Source organism: Haemorhous mexicanus, chromosome 1 (assembly GCF_027477595.1).
Source record: "Haemorhous mexicanus isolate bHaeMex1 chromosome 1, bHaeMex1.pri, whole genome shotgun sequence".
NCBI classification, from domain to species: Eukaryota; Metazoa; Chordata; class Aves; order Passeriformes; family Fringillidae; genus Haemorhous; species Haemorhous mexicanus.
The window spans coordinates 68,152,335-68,168,443 of NC_082341.1; the positions used below are offsets into that span (position 1 = coordinate 68,152,335).

A 16,109-nucleotide genomic window follows, 5' to 3' on the forward strand; every position below is an offset into this window, starting at 1 on the left:
ATCAGTCATTTTCACTTTGGCTTTAGTTAACTTTTATATATAAAAATATTCAAATTCAACTGTGTAAACATACATGACACTCTGTTGTCATTCTCTGAACTGAAATATTGTTACATAGGAACGGAAACAAATAGGAGCAAAGCATTTAATTCCACAGCATCTGCAAATGACGAGAGGTGTTAGGGGTTGGTGTTGGGGCCATCTTTGTTGGTGATTGGACAGAGGGATTGAGGACAGCCTCAGCAAATTTGCCAGTGACACCAAACTTTGTGGCGCAGGTGGGACGCTGGAAGGAGGGGATGCAATCCAGAGGAACCTTGACTTGAGAACCTTGAGAGATGGCACTGTATGAAGCCCGTGAAGCTCAAGGCTGAGTACAGGGTCCAGCACCTGAGTGGGGACGATCCCAAGCACAAATAGGCTTGCGTGGAGAATAGATTGAGAGCAGCCCTGAGGAGAAGGACTTGGGGGTGTTGTTGACAAGAAACTCAGCATGACCTGGCTATGCTTTGAGAGTCCAAAAGACCAGCAGGGTCTTGGCCTGCATCAAAAGAAGTGAGATGAGGTCAAGGGAGTTGATTCTGCCCCTCTACTCTGCTCTCAAGTCATCCAGCCTGGTTACTGCATCAGCTTCTGGACCCCCACAATATAAAGAAGGGACCTGTTGGAACGAGTCCAGATAAGGGCCATGACAATGATCAGGGGGCTGGAGAACTTCTCCTATGAAGTCAGGCTAAGAGAGTTGTTCATCTTGGAAAAAGAGAAGGCTCTAGGTAAACCTTAGAGCAGCCTTCCAGTTTCTGAAGAGGGCCTACAAGAGAGCTGGAAGGTATTTTTTACAAAGGGTTGTAGTGATAGGACAAGAGGGTAATGACTTTAAACTGAAAGAGGGTGGGTTTAGGTTGGATATCGGAAGGAAATTCTTTACTGACATTGAGGTGAGGCACTGGAAAAATTGCCCAGAGAAGCTGTGGATGCCCCATCCCTGGAAGTGTTCAAGGCCAGACTGGGTGAGGCTTTGAGCAAACCTGGTCTAGTGGAAGGTATCCCTGCCCATGGTAGGGGGGTTGGAACTGGGTGATCTTTAAGGTTCTTCTGACCCAAACCAGTCTATGATTCTTTGAAAAGCAAACAGAGGTTGAACTCAACACAGTACTGTGGTTTTGGGACTGTTGCTACCAGCAGCCTCCAATGCTCGGGATTGGAAGAGCCCTCGCTTCTTGAGTGTAACAATTGCTGGGAGAAATTCCTTTAAGAAAAAAAAAATAAAAAGTTTTCCACATAAGTCAGAGACTTATCCTCTATGAGTACAGGATGTTGTAGCTCTACTAAAAAATGTGGGTAACAGTCTGTGGAGGCTGAAGTCCTGGCCCAAAATCCCTGTTAACATTCACTGTTTTTCTTCCTATCACCTAAAACTGTTTCATGTAAGAACAGGCAAATTTACTGCTGATACAAAGCCCTATCTGATTTGGTTTCATATGGCCTCCTTCTTCTATATCCATGATCATGCAACGTTTCACACCCACACATGGTTTCTCAATTTCCTTCACTGCCCCTTTCAAGTATCCTTATGTTATATGAAGCAGCTGCTTGTGTTTAGTAACTTTCTGCACCTGTGCTGCTTTTGGTCTAGGACATTGAAATAGAATTTCCTCACTTGGCCATGTTGAGATGCAAACTGTGCCTCTGGGCTGGGTGCTGGAAAGTATTCAGTATATTCAGTAGCACCATTTGCAGATGGTGTGAAAGTAGCTGCTCTCAAGGCATCTCGTCAGCATCAAGGATGAACGTTCATGGTCCAACCTGAAGCAGATTCTTTGACACCCTGATATGAAACCAGCTTGTTCCTGTTGCTGTGTGCCAAAGGAAGCTGTTTCCTAGTAGATGAATAGGGTATGAAGTGTAAACTTCACATTGAGTCTCGTGTAATTGCCTTGCATGTTTCAGGAGAAGGGAGATTGTGTGTTTCTGGTCACCTTGCATCCAGATGGCAGCTTACAGGTGGAGATTTTTTGAAGGATGCCAGACAGGCTTGTCCTTCATTGTAGCTGAAGCAAGGGTTTTACCTTGCTGCAACTCTTTAGGTTACTTTCCTTCTCACCCCAAATTTAATTTCTCAAAATGCATTTTCCCCGTCACAGGAAACCAATGACCCCAGTAGCTGTGCTCAGGTGCAGCCATGGCTGAGTGTGTGGAAAAACCCAGATCCTGTGCCAAACCAGTTGTGCTGGGGCACAGCTTTCCTTTTCTTTCCTGCAGTTTTTTCTGCACTGTCCAAGTAAGCTCTTCAGGGAATGGCTTTGCTGCCAGGATGTATTCCCAGTGGCTATTTCAATATCTAGTTTCTGATTCAGGCATGGCAGGACCTAGGAGTTTGAAACAAGTCCCCCAGCCTGGATAACTTTCCCAACTTATGTGTCCATGCCATCCATCCGTCTCAGCAGTTAAACTCGGAGACATGTCCAAGATTACACAGTGAGCCTGATTCAAAGCCAAGAATAAGTTTAAGATAATGTGGTAATAAACCATGTTTTTTGGTTCAAGTAGAGGGTCTTGGCTCCTGAAACTTGCCTTCTTCCTGTGATTTTTCTGCTTGGGGGAGGGAGGGCAGAAAAAACAAAAAGTTAGTGCTTTTAACATATTAAATATCTGCATATGCTTTGTTGTGGGATCTATGGGATAGTGAATCCAGATTCATCTTTTTGTTAAGGTGAACCCATCTTTGAACTTGTTATTAAAGACTACAAAGTGGTTATAACTCTTGTAAGAGGACAAAACAACTCTTTTGAAAAATATCATGTCTATTGTTTTTGCTGATGGGATGACCAGGAAGACTCCTGGTTCTGATTTGTCCTGTTGCTTTTCTGTATTGTTGTTGTCATAAATGTTTGATGGAAAAAAGGAGTCACTACAGTGACATGTCATTGCTTCATAAAACCATTACCTTAAATACTTTATTTGCATGCAAAAGGAAATATTTTCCTTCCATGCAAAAGTACGGACTTCAGAATCTCTAGCCAAATACCAAAGATAAGTCTACTTCATTGACATGAAACAGTGTTTTTAGGGCAAAATAAAGTGCTAAGAAGCTTATAGTATGCTACTGAGTGCCAGTGCTAATATGATATTTATTGTTCTATCAGATAAGTTGTCATAGTCTAGTACAAGGGAAAGAAAGAAGCCCTCAAGGTTAAAGGCAAGCTTTAATGTCCAGTTTTCCTTATGTGCTGATTTTGGTTGAAGGGAAGTTAATTTTCTTCACAGTGGCTGGTACAGGTCTGTCTAGTTTGTGCTGAACACAGGGTTGATGAAATAGATATTTTTCTTATTGCTGAGCAGGGCTTGCGCAGAACTGAGGCCTTTTCTGCTTCTTGTACTGCCACACTGTTGAGGATACTGGGGATGAATGGGAAGCTGGGAGGAAACACAGCCAGGATAGCTGACCCCAAGTGACCAAAGGGATATTCCAGACCATATGGCATCATGCTCAGCATGTAAATTGGGGGAGAAGAAGGAGGAAGGGGGGGATATTTGGAGTGATGATGTTTGTCTTCCCAAGTAGCCATTACATGTGAGGGGCCCTTCTCTCCTGGAGGGGACTGAACACCTGCCTGCCCATGGGAAGAAGTGAATTAATTCCAAGTTTTGCTTTGCTGGTGTGAGCTACTTTTCCTTTCCCTATCAAGTTGTCTTTATATCAACCCATGGGTTTTCTACCTTTTATCCTTTCAATTCTTTCCCTGATCCTACTGGTGGCAGAGTGAGTGAGTGGCTGTGTGGGATTTGGTTGCTGTCTGGGATTAAATTACAACACCTTATTATTCATATGAAGTGACACTGAGAATCCATTCATCTGATGCAATTAAGTGGCTGAAGGAATTGCATGTGGCCAGGCATTTAGAAGATGGGCTCCACGTTGAATTCAGCCCATAGTCCTGCAGTCACGCTATTGCAGAGGACTTTTGGGATCTCATGGAGTCCTGCTGGATTTTGCTTGAGTAGTGACTTGCCCACACGCAGCTCACTGCAGCATAAACTCCTGTGATCATCTTTGTTTTGTTTTCTTTGGTCTTTATTAACTGTAGCCCAATAACCAGTTGCAGAGATGCATGTGAGAGATCCAGTAGTTTCACTCATTCAACGGATGAAGATCTTTCCTAGTCCAGCAATCCACTGCTCTGGAAGCATCTACAAAATCTCTCAAAAGACAAGATTTTACATTCTTAATTCAGATATTAAAAAGGTGGGGGGAAGAAAGGGAGAAAAAGGAAAAAAAGAAAAAAAGAAAAGAGATATTTTTAGGCATTCTTTATGAATCTTAAGGAAGAACAGTTGCTTTTTCACCTTAAAGATTACCTTCACCAAAGTGTAAAGTGTAAGAAGTAACTATCTAAAGGCTTAAGCTTAACCTATGGGAATATTGATAATTTCAAACTGAAATGTCATCCTTTTATGATTCATGAGTCAAAAATGGAGGAGAATTAATCCACCCATTCTGAGACAAAAAGCCACGTACAGTTGCTGTAGTTGCAATACTGTTTCCACTTGCAGCATGAAAAGTCTTAACTAGGAAAACCACATCAGTGAGCCAGGGCCTGAAAGGGGCATTTTGAGCACTACATCCTGCACTTTACTACTACTGCCTTTCTATACTTTCTGCCAAGTAGAGACGGAAAACATGGGTTTGGTTCTGATGGAACAAAATGGAAGATCTGCTGAAGGTTTCTTCCAAGTCCTGGTGTGAGGAAGGAAGGTGGCACCATGCAGAATCACCCACTCACTTGTGGATCAGGGCTGTGTTAGGCCTTTCAATAATCTCTTGAAATCTGAATGAGAGATTGATTTTACGAGAGTTTAACACGACCTTATGCAAAATCTCATTTAATTTTGGTGTTAACAGTTTAGGAGGTGAATTGGTTTAAAGGGAAGGAAGTAAACTAGTGATGTTAGTTTCAATGTTTTCAGCTATTGTGGGAAAAACTCACAAGAAAATATCATCTGGAATAAACATGCTATGCAAATAATTCTTGTCAATTGCTGTCCAACCTGTGATGGATCTCTGTGAGTATTAATACTTCACAAAGTATTAATTCTAATACTTCTAATTCTGTCATTTCTGCTCTTTCTACCAGCTTCTATGGATTTCCTGAGGTTTCTAGATGTCCCTACATTTTGAATGGGACTTGTGTTGTATATTGACAGCACGCTCTCCAGTTTTCCAGTGGTAATCTCCTCAATGATTCCAGTGGGCTCCATGCCTTATTTGACTTCTGCACAGCACCATGTAGGCTGCAGGGGAGAGTCTGCAATGACAAAATCAGTCTGGTCTCAAAAGTTGCTACTCATTAATAGCTGGAAGTTACTGCTTCTACCGTGAGCAATCTGTGGCCCCTCTTTTAGGGTAGGTAGTAAACCAGTAGTAAAGGTAGTAGGCCGGCACAGGTTTCACTTGAAGAAAAAGCAGTAGCAAATGACAACTGGGAAGGATTTTTCATCTGTCAATTTTAATTTTTTGGGCTCTGTTAAGTAGTTAACCCCTGGTCGATAAATGAATAGGAATGAATTAAGGTGACAATAAACTGTATACAATCTCATAATATGTCAATGTCACCCTTTTTAACTCTGTATTATCTGTTAAAATTTGCATGAGAAAACCCTCAGTTTATTAGGGTATGAAATAAACATGTTGAAATTTCTGGTGAAAAAGAGCTTAGTATTTGGGCTATCTTATGTGTGACTGATCAGCAGTAAGTATCTGAAACTCTTTTCATCTTCACCAAATGAGGAATGGGGAACTTCACAAATGAGTTCTCTCAAATCAGTAAAATTATACCAACTTGAAATTGCTGAAAAGATATTAGAATGAGTTCCTTAACTTGGTATTTTAGGGAGGGAGGGAGGGAGAAGGAAGGATGAGGGGTCAGAAAAAAATGAAATGCAATCATGTCTTTTCAGTTCTGTAGAAATTTTCACACATCCTCTTACTACAAATGTTCTCAGTTGGGAGTGAGCTTGTACTTTAGTCTGCTGTGTTCAATAAAGTAATTCAAGCAAGAAGAAAGTGTGTGCATAAATGCTTTTCAGGATTGAGACCTATAAATTACAGACTTCCTCCTCATTTAATGTCTTCCACTCAATATGTAAGATGCTTTTAAATTCTACTAATTGTCCAAACCAAATCCTAACTAGGCAATCAATGAACCTATAGACTGCAGTGTCTTAAATGAGTAAATGACATCCTTTGTACCATTGCTCTTCGAACCCTTTTCTGAAGTAGTAAAAAATGCAATATTAAAGTCTATTTTCAGATTGGGCGTGACCCAAGATAGCAAAAGCCAAGAAATCCAAACCTCACTAATTCTCCTAACATGGCAAGTAAAGCTCAGAAAACAGCTTCTTCTGGCTCAACTTACCCACCTTGTCATGTGAAACTGTCTCTTCCAAGACAGGTTATCTAAATGTTAGTGTGCCAATAAAACCTCAAAAACCGTCACTGATCTTTAAGCCTTTTGATGACCCTGCGTGGAAAAGTAAATTCATTGTTTTTTTTACTTCCAGACTGCACCAATCCAAAACTGGAGAAGTAGGTGTGGGGCATCAAGTTCTACCCAGATGGGCGAGAAGGACGTAGGGCTGCCCTGGTCTTCTCCAAGGCAGTGGACAGGTGAGAAGACACGCACACACAATGTGTGGGCATCCTCTCTGGGTGTGTGCTGGATTGCTGCACATGGTAAAGGGTCTCCTTCCTGTTTCTAAATCCTCAAATCATTGCTGGATGCTACCTCATTGAAGATGTTTTGGTTTTGTTTTTTTTTTTTTTTGTTGTTGTTTGTTTATTTGTTTTGGCTTTTTCTTTTGTTTTAATTACCTGTGACGATTGCAACATGCTATTAGATTCTAGTCTAGGTCTCACAGTATCCATCAGTGCAGTTTTTCACTTTGTTCTGCTGGTGGAGGAAACATAAATATTTTCAGAATCTTATTTTGTGGGGCTGGTAGTAAACTTTAATGTCATTATGGGGGTCTAGTTTTAGTATATTTTTTCTCTGATGGGAAAGCTCACTTAAGGATAATCTCTTTCCTTGATGGAGTTTGTGCCCTGGCTGTAATGGCAGAACCAAGAGCATGACCAGTGAAGTGGTTCAAGGTAAATAATGAAAAAATAGGTGTTTTGGGGACAGATATTTTTCGTCTGGCTTAGATCTACAGCAAGTACAGCCCAATGAGACTTCAGGGAGCTGCTTTCCAAGGACAGGAGTGAATGGCTGGAGAGAAGAAGAGGGCAGACAGCAGGAATTTATTAAGCTGCTGCATCACTATGGAGAGCATGCCAGGGGATTGCTGCTGACTCTTCTACTCTACCAGAGGAAGTCAAGCAGAGGGCATATCAGTTTCACAGCTTCTCCATTGGCTAAAAAACAGCTTTGGGCCTATTGTACATGCCATCTTATCCCAAAATGCGTGAATTCAGAAGCAGTCATGTTTGACTAGTCGTTGCTTGTTCAAGGTGCTGAGGTAACTGTTTTTCACATGTAATAAATGAAACCTCACTAGCATTCATTTCAAAGGGAGATTTGGTCCAAGAATTCAAATCTCAGAGTCAGAATTGCTGATTTCCTAGCTGGGACTAAGAAACTTCACACCTAGCTGTGCTGGCTGAAGATACCAAGGTTAAAACATGCCAGGCATAATTTTCCTGCTATTATTAATAGAAAACTAATGGAAACCATTACAGACTTTGAACTGTGTGCATCTAGGTCTTATCAGCTAACTGGGTCTTAAAAACCAAGCTGCAGCTCTGCTTATTAGTCAAAATATGTCTTTATGCACTGCCATTTCTAATGAGGGGTATGCAAATTAGAAATGCATACCTAATTCCTAATTCCCTGTCTAATTCATGCCATTGCCTCAGTTTCCCTTCACTCGTACTTGGTGGTTATGTCTCATTAACAAGTGCCTGACAGAGGAGTGCACTCACTGGGTTGAATATGTTGAGATTTGTATGTATAGTCAGTGTCAGCTGGCATATAGGCTGATATAAGGGGGACTAATGGGAATGTATGAACAAGTAGCCTGTGTTGTTTCATGTTGACACATATATGACACTAATCTGGAAACTCCTGCCAGAGGCAAGTGAAATATGTTTTGAACAACTAAAGGTATTCCTTCTGGGACTGCTCATACAGTATGATTTCTGTCTCTTTGACTGAAAGAAAACTCTCCTGATCTATTAGCAACAGTATTGATATCAGAAGTGATGTATGTAACAAGTGCAACTTTTACAAGGAGCATTTTCCCATATTTTGCAGTGAATCCTTGCTTATACTCTTGCTTAATTCAGAGAGAAAACCCTTCAGCATTACACTTTCATATATATATTTGAAATTTTTATCTTTGAACTAACAAACAGCAAAACTGAATTTTTCCTTGTGCAGATTCTCTCCCTGAGAATCCGCACGGATTCTGCAGATTGTGCTATTTACAGTGAAAATTTCTTGGAAAACAATGCTCCAATCATTGTAGGCTGCAGGGTGCACAAAAATAACTTCTGATTGGTTTGCTTTTCTTTGTAGTAGTAATGGTAACCAGAAAATGAAAAGTAGACATTCATGAAGAAGTACTCAACTCTATGGCAAATACAAAATATAGTCAGAAAATGAACTGCTTGTTCCCTGAATGTAAATTAGGGAGGAAATTCTGAAACACTTTAAAAAAAGAGTTGTGTCTCTTGCCACAAATGTTGACTGATAATTAGTCTTTTATACTTAGAGTTTACAATGCTGTTTCTGCACAAGCAAAATCATTCATTGGTTTTCTCTCTAAAGCATATATTATTTTTTTTCAGAATTTCATGTGCAGCTCAGTACTTCTAACTAACAGTCTTCTGTAACATGAAGGCCATGTAATTTAAGAATTACAAATCACAAAACTTTCAGTAATGAAAGGAAAGGAATATTTTTTTTTCTTTTTGCTGGTTAAGAGGTGGGATGTGGGTGGGAAGGGAAAATTAAGGACAGTGGCAGTGCTGAAGCTCCTGATACCATGGTGTTGCATCCAGAGTGTTGTGCAGAAATTCACTGTGGCTGGTAGAATCACAAAGGTAACAAGGAGCACCTGTTTTACAAGTAGAAAACTGGAGGAAAAAAAATTTTTGGCTTGACCACGACCATGAGGAGCATGATTTTTTTACTGTGCTTAGTCTCTCAAACCTGCTGCCTGCTACCATCTTAATCTGAGCTGTCTCCAAGTCTTGCAGTAGGCAGATCTGGAAAAAAAAAAAAAAGAAAAAAAAAAAGCCTGGAAAGAATGACTGGGAGCTTTCCATCCCATTCTGGAATACCTTTTGTCCAGGCTGGGGCTGATTTTTTTTCCTCCCTCAATAGCGACTGTCAGATGAAGATCACTAAAAATTTCAGTCCTCTTGAACATGAGCCCTGGGACTTCATCAGGAGATGGTCATCCATAAGCCAGGCTCTGAAGTGGTGTGGTCAACATTCACGTGTGGTGCTTTCCATTTGGTGGGAAATGGGAATATTGGAATGGTGGCACAAAAGCTGAAATTTTGGTATTTCCAACTTCCACAGGAGTTGCTGGTTTGGGCTGAGATTAAATATTGTCATAGCAGCTTGTGTGGGGCTGTGTTTCGGGTTTGTTATAGCAGTGTTGATAACATGGGGATGTTTTACCTATTGGTGAACAGTGCTTACAGAGTTTAGAAATCTTTTCTGTTTCTCACACCACCCCATCAGTGAGTGGGCTGGGGCTATGCAAGAGCTTGGGAGGGGAAGAAGTTGGAATAGCTGACCCCCTTTGACCAAAGGGTTATTCCATAACATATGATGTCATGTCCAGCAATAAAACAGGGTGAGGGGAGTGGGTGAAAGGTGTTTGGGGACTGGCTGGACATCAGTCGGTTGATGGTGAGCAATTGTTTCCTTTTGCATCACTGTTTACTTGTGGCTCCCTCCCTACTCCCTTTTCTTTTCCCCCCCCTCATTTAGAGAAATAAATTCTGGCAGCTCAGAAGGCTGACCATATCCCGGGCTGCATCAAAAGCAGCATGGCCAGCAGAGCAAGGGAAGTGATTCTACCACTCTGTTCTGTCCTGGTGAGACCCCACCTGGAGTGCTGCTTTCACCACTGGAGCCCTGAGCACAGGAGGAAGAGCAGGGACCTGATCAGAGGGAAGGAGCTCCTTTCCGATGAGGGAAGGCTAAGGGACTGGGATTGTTCAGCCTGGAAAAGAGAAGGTTTTATGGGAATTCTAATCATGACCTTTCAGTACCTGAATGGAGCCTACAAGAGTGACGGAGAAAGATTTTTACGAGAGCACATAGTGACAGGACAAAAGGGACTGGCTTCAAATTAAAAGAGATTAGGTTTAGATAAGATATTAGGGAGAATCTCTTTACTGGAGGGTGACGAGTTTCCCAGAGAAGATGTGGATATCTCATCCCTGGCAGTGTTCAAGGCCAGGTTGGATGGGGCTTTGAGCAATCTGGACTAGTGACAGTTGTCCCATGGTAGGGGGATTGAAACTGGATGATCTTTAAAGTCCCTTCCAACCCAAATCAGGCTATGGTTCTAAACTGCATCTAAACCCATGAGGTTTTGTACTTTTATCCCTCTGACTCTAACCCCTATTCCACTGACGGTGAGTGAGCAGCTGAGTGGTGCATAGCTGCTGACTGAGGTTTGTCATTAGAAAAGTCATGTATCTATCCATCTTTTCAGGCACACAGAAAAAGGCTAGGAACATCACAACCTATCAAGTGAATGAATTGAATGTGAGCCTAATTTTGAGTGCGTTAATAATCTTTATAAAGACATATTGCAGTAAGCTCCTTTCTTTATAATTGTTTTTTTAAAAGAAAAATTAAAACCAAAAAATATAGCATGGATCTGAAATTACTTTGAAGGACCTGCTCCCAAAATTGATGATTAAAGGAGGATAAGCTCAGTGCTTTTGGCTTCAAAGGTCAGCCCTGCTGAATTTAAGTGACTGATGGATTCTCTTCCCTGGAGGTGCAATTTTCCCCTGAAGAAATATTTCTTAAAGACCAAGGCTGGCTACCTGGTATTTATGAGAGAGTCCAAAGGGAATTACAAGCGGGGTTGTTAGGGTTATCATTTACTCAGTGGTTTCTGCCGATATTGTGGCACAGGGATCCCACAGCACTGCTTCTTAGCATGTGATAAGTGGTGCCCCAGGTGAAGGTGAGGGAGGAGCCAGGGCAGCCCCCGCCATGACAAACTGTTGCTTTGCTGCTCCTGTCATGAACCCGCTGCTTCTCCTCCAACACCTCAGCTGTGCTGGGCATTGCTCTCCTTGATAAAGTGCCTGGGCATTGGGGTGCACCCTGGGGAGATTCTGGGTGCACAGCTACCAACAGGAGGGTTCTTTCCTGCCGCGGGGCAGCGTGGTGAAAACCACACGTTTTATGGCTGCGTTTGTAAGGCCCTCGTTGTACATTGGTCCAAGTGATTTCTGGTGGCTGATACAGCATAAAATATCAACTGTTATGAGAAATACATCCCTGAGCATGCTCCAGTGGAAAAGTGTGTTGTTTTGATCTCTCCCAGAGCTGTAGCTGGTGATGGGAGCCTGTTAATAGGGTTGTGGTGCTGAAAGAGTGTTTTGTGCATCTCTCAAATGCCTCCATTTTTTGTATTAAAAAATTCATTACTTTCCCTACAGAAAGTTATTAATATATCTTGCATATTTAATCTAGAACCTTAGTTTTTCCTCTTGTGGAAAAAAAAACCCCACAATTGGATGAAAAATTAGAAAACAAGATGGGCTATCCAGTTTAAGAACTCCTAAGCAGTTGTTTTCTTTGCCATTTTACTAAAAATTGACTTAAAAATAACTAAAGTCCATCCCTAATTAATGCAATATACATCAGCCAGGTATGAAATAAAATACCTGATGGGATCTCAGATGCTTTTTGTGTTATGTTTTGATTGCTGAGAAGATCATGTAGTCTGTTTTCCCTGTATTCTTTCAGGACTGCAAGCTAGTTTGATGCTCATGATTCAGCTGTTATCCAGCTAAAGAAAATAGGCTGGTGAGGTTAACTAAGGCCACAGTCAGCATCAGTTGATGCAGTGTTGAATGCGTTGTGTGTTTGGTACTATAAAGATAAAAGGAAAAGCAATGTCTAACACCTTCATTAAAAAAAAACCAATACATTTTCCCCCACCAAAATAAACAAACAAAAAAATTTCCTGGAAAACCTAAATAATAGGAAGTTCTCAAACTCTAAGAAAATCAGTGTTAAGATCCTAATGTTATTAATGTCTCTTCTGAACTCACTGTTTTTCTGCCTTTGCCTTTGTTGTCCTTATCACACTTTTCAAGATGAAACTCCAAATGTTCCCAATAATGTTTGGATTCCTGGACTGTTGTGGCTCCACAAGTCCTCATTGCTGCATCTTTGGCTCTTCTACAATGCACAGATGTTGACCACGGATGAAAAGGTTGAATTCACAGTTTATGTCTTGATCAGTTCTCTTCTGCTGGCAGCATCTCACCATTCTACTTTGAGGAGGAAAGGAGCCCTTTCAAGTTTTGTTGCTTTTGGTTGATACAGGTGGTTCATTTCTGCTGTTCCCCTTTGAGTCATAATAAGCCATATGCCATGCCATTGGGCTCAAAACGAGTAACCTGTTACATTCAGTGGATGTACAGTTCCAGTAGCTGGAAAAGAAATGCACATACTATCTTGTCCTGAAAACCCATCCCAGATTTTAGAATTGGGACTAGGGTTGCTTTCTGAGACATACAATGACCAGATCTGTGACTTGAGTCTATCTGCAGGGTCTTGCTGGGGCTTTATTTTCAATATTGTATAGTGCCCTGGGGCAGAGAGCTTTGCAACAGCTGTGGGCTGTGGTGCAGGGGCTGTTTGGGCAGGGCTGGCTCTAGGAGGAGCAGGAGCTGCTGGATCCACAGCCCCCAGCATTGCTTCAATGGCCTTGGCACCCCAAGAAGGACTCTGAAATCAAGGAGTGATGGCAAAGGTCAGCAGGCTCTCAGCATCAGCAAAGCCTGGGCAAGAGCTTGGCCCTTAATTCATTAGTGAGAAACTGGAGTGACAATGCAGCCTTTTTCTGTGGAGCACTTGTGGCCCCGTCCACTGTCCATTGTTTTGATTTCAATGAAATCTAAGCACATACTCAGAATTAGGCACTTCTTTGCCCGGTTCCCTCAGGAGAGAGAATTTCCTCAAGTGGGTCCAAACATGTACTTTGTACAGGGCATCTTCTGACCCAGAAGGTCACCTAAGGCTTCTGAGGGACTCTGAAGGGATATTTTTAATTGTTCAAAGTCTTATTTTGTTTTCAGGCTCAGCGAAATAACCTGAAAGTGTGTTTTTGTAAATGCTCAAGGGAAAATCTGGCCAAGGAAGAAGCTTGTTATTCATTGTGGGTCAGGTCCTGCAACTGTGGAGTCAGACTAAGTTTTGCCATTGATTTCAGTGGGCACAGGGGCAACCTGTCTGGCCATTTTGAATGAATAAATTTTATTCCCACATAGAGACAAAAGTAGCTGGTATAAAATTGAGGCCTTTTTGCTGACGTGATATATTGATTGTGAAGTTATTGTATGTTTGCTTAATTATAACCTCAAAGTAGAGGAAAATTTTAATCCTTTCAGTGGAACTGCCAGCATAGGAAATGAGGCACAAGTGGGACCCACGTAAATGCCAGATTACAGAAGTGTTCCTGCGTTTGACAGCTTTGGTACTGTAGTCTTCAGGTAAGGTGTATTCTACAGCAAACTCTGTGTCGTGTTACTAGTTACTCTCTGGTGGTAGAAATGATCTACTTCTGGCCTGCTTCCACTTAAAACTAAGTTTTTGTTGGCATTGCTTCATCTGATCTTAAATTATGTTTTTTTTGTTTATGTTAGCAGGTTTTTTAAAATGATCTGATGGAAATTTGTTTTCAAAAAGAAATGGAGGAGCGACACTACATCATCCCTCTGCTCTTTGACAAGATCAAAGAGGGAATGGCATCACCCCCCCCCCCCCCCCCCCCCATCCCATCAGGTTTATGGGCTGGTATCCCTCAAGTCCTGGGTGTTAAACCTAGTGATATTAAGAACTGCAGACTGGAAATTCAGATATACTGCCTTTCCTTTGTTGCAGGAGGAAGCATTTTTTGCTGCAGGTCTGAGAAAGGGCAGGCTGGCATGGAGAAAGAGGTAAGTGAAGCAAAAGCCATGCTTTCCAAAGAGAAAAGTTAAAGGGACTATTCCTAGCATTGCTATTTCATAATATTATTTGTAGTGTGATGGGAGGGAAGTCTGCAGACGCATAGGCTCCTTTATAGCATTGACAAGTCAAGGAGATGATTAACGAGAGTACCAGACAATGTAATGGTAGGAGAAGGCTCACAGAAGTTAAACAAAAGTGCCTTCAGAATTTAGAGAATTCCCATGATCCATAGTAGGACCTCATTGTGCTTGTCTACTGTTTCTATTTTTGATTAGATTTATAAACACAGCACCACATATTTTCATGTGGCTCATAGCCCCAGGGCAGAGTGAGATTGACTGCGCTGAAACTGTGAGGCTTGTGAATTTCGGGCAAGGGATGGAGTGAAATAAGTAGTGTAATTGTTTTTGTGGAGTGACCGTGGGACCTCTTCTGTTCTGAATTACACATGGTTCAACCCTTTGACCCAACCAACCTCGGCAATGCCTGGTAGATCTCCTAAAGCTGTGCTGAAAGGTCCTATCAGTGACATGTTGGAACATTATCTGTCATGCAAGATGTGTGCCAACAACCATATTAAACTACATTAATTACTAGTGAGGCCATGTTTGTGACAATCTCAACTTCATTTAACCCATCATCATGTTAGTTATTGTTTAAGCAGGAAGTACAAATGGGGACAATTTATGAAATCAAAATGCAGCACCAATGTTTTGTTTAATAAATTGTATGTTTTACTTTGTTTTATTTCCCTTCTAGTTTTTTTTTCTTCCCCTGGCATTTTTGTTCTTGTCATCAGCTCTGTAGCTTGAGTTTTTTGAGGGCTTTTCTATTTTAAGAGCAAGCAATAAAAAGACTACTTCTTAGTAACTGAACTAATACACCAGTGAGATTGTTGTTTCTTTCAGTGCAATTGTAAATGAAAGTTGACTGAAAGCACCGTGTTTGTTTCCTAGCAAGAAGCAAGCGTGCTAAGATAGTTTGTCTAGGGCTGAAAGATCACACGTGGGTTACTCGCTTGGTGTGCACCCTCACTGAGTTACTCTCCAGCTAGTGGGGCTCTGTAGGGCTATGCTTGCACACCTCTGAGCATACATGTGAATGGAGTGTACATTTCTCTTTAATTGTATAAAATCAATTTTCTCACAGATCTGAGCGTCTAGGTAGCAAAGCTTTCAGTGGGTCCTCAAAAGGCAGTCTGGTATGTAGAAATTCAGAAGTGATTCTTAGCACACGTTTGCTTTCTGCAGCATTTCTCTGTTTTACAGGGGAAGAGGCAAAAGCTCTCCCACGTGCTCCTGCGTGGGCAGCGTGCAGGTTCACTCATGCCTAGCTGTGCCTGGTGTTCTGTTAGACTAAACACACAGGGTTACATCTTCCACCTACACACCGAGCTGCTCTTTTACGACAAGCCTTTTCCTTTGGCCTCATTGTCTAGCTGGAATAAACAAAGAGTGGAGTTATTTATTTATTTAATTTTATTTATTTTTGATTGCTGCAGAGTCAGCTAAAAACATCTTTGACCCTCCTAAGTGTCATTCTCTTTAGCAATGAAGAGTCTGTTCTCTGCAAAATCTAACATGGAATGCTTAAAGCAGACAGGTGCAAATACCAAGCTGTTTCTCTTTGGCTGCCATCCCTTAAACAGACAAAGTAATAGGCTGGGAGAAAGGAAAAGGTTCCAGCTCCAGCTGCAAAACTGAAAGCCTTAACAGGGACTTAGCAGCTGGTTGCAAGAATTAAATGCTGTAAATAGCAAGTAATGCATTTGTGTGTGTCTGAGCGTGTTCACAGAGGAATAAGTGCTTAGTGAAGCTCCATCCCTTTTTATGCAAGAGGATCATTCTTTGAAAACTGTGCTCTGCTTTCTGTTGAAAGGCTAAT

The 16,109-nt window shown here is 41.5% G+C and overlaps 1 protein-coding gene across 1 annotated transcript in view; it reads left to right on the forward strand.

Moving 5' to 3' along the window:
* The first annotated feature begins 14,200 nt into the window (after positions 1–14,200).
* The window catches only part of LOC132324813 (orofacial cleft 1 candidate gene 1 protein homolog), a 29,364-nt gene continuing 27,455 nt past the window's right edge, over positions 14,201–16,109 (forward strand). The window contains exon 1 of the mRNA XM_059841371.1: positions 14,201–14,212. Within this exon, the coding sequence (XP_059697354.1) occupies positions 14,201–14,212 (12 nt within the window). The remainder of the gene's footprint in view (positions 14,213–16,109) is intronic.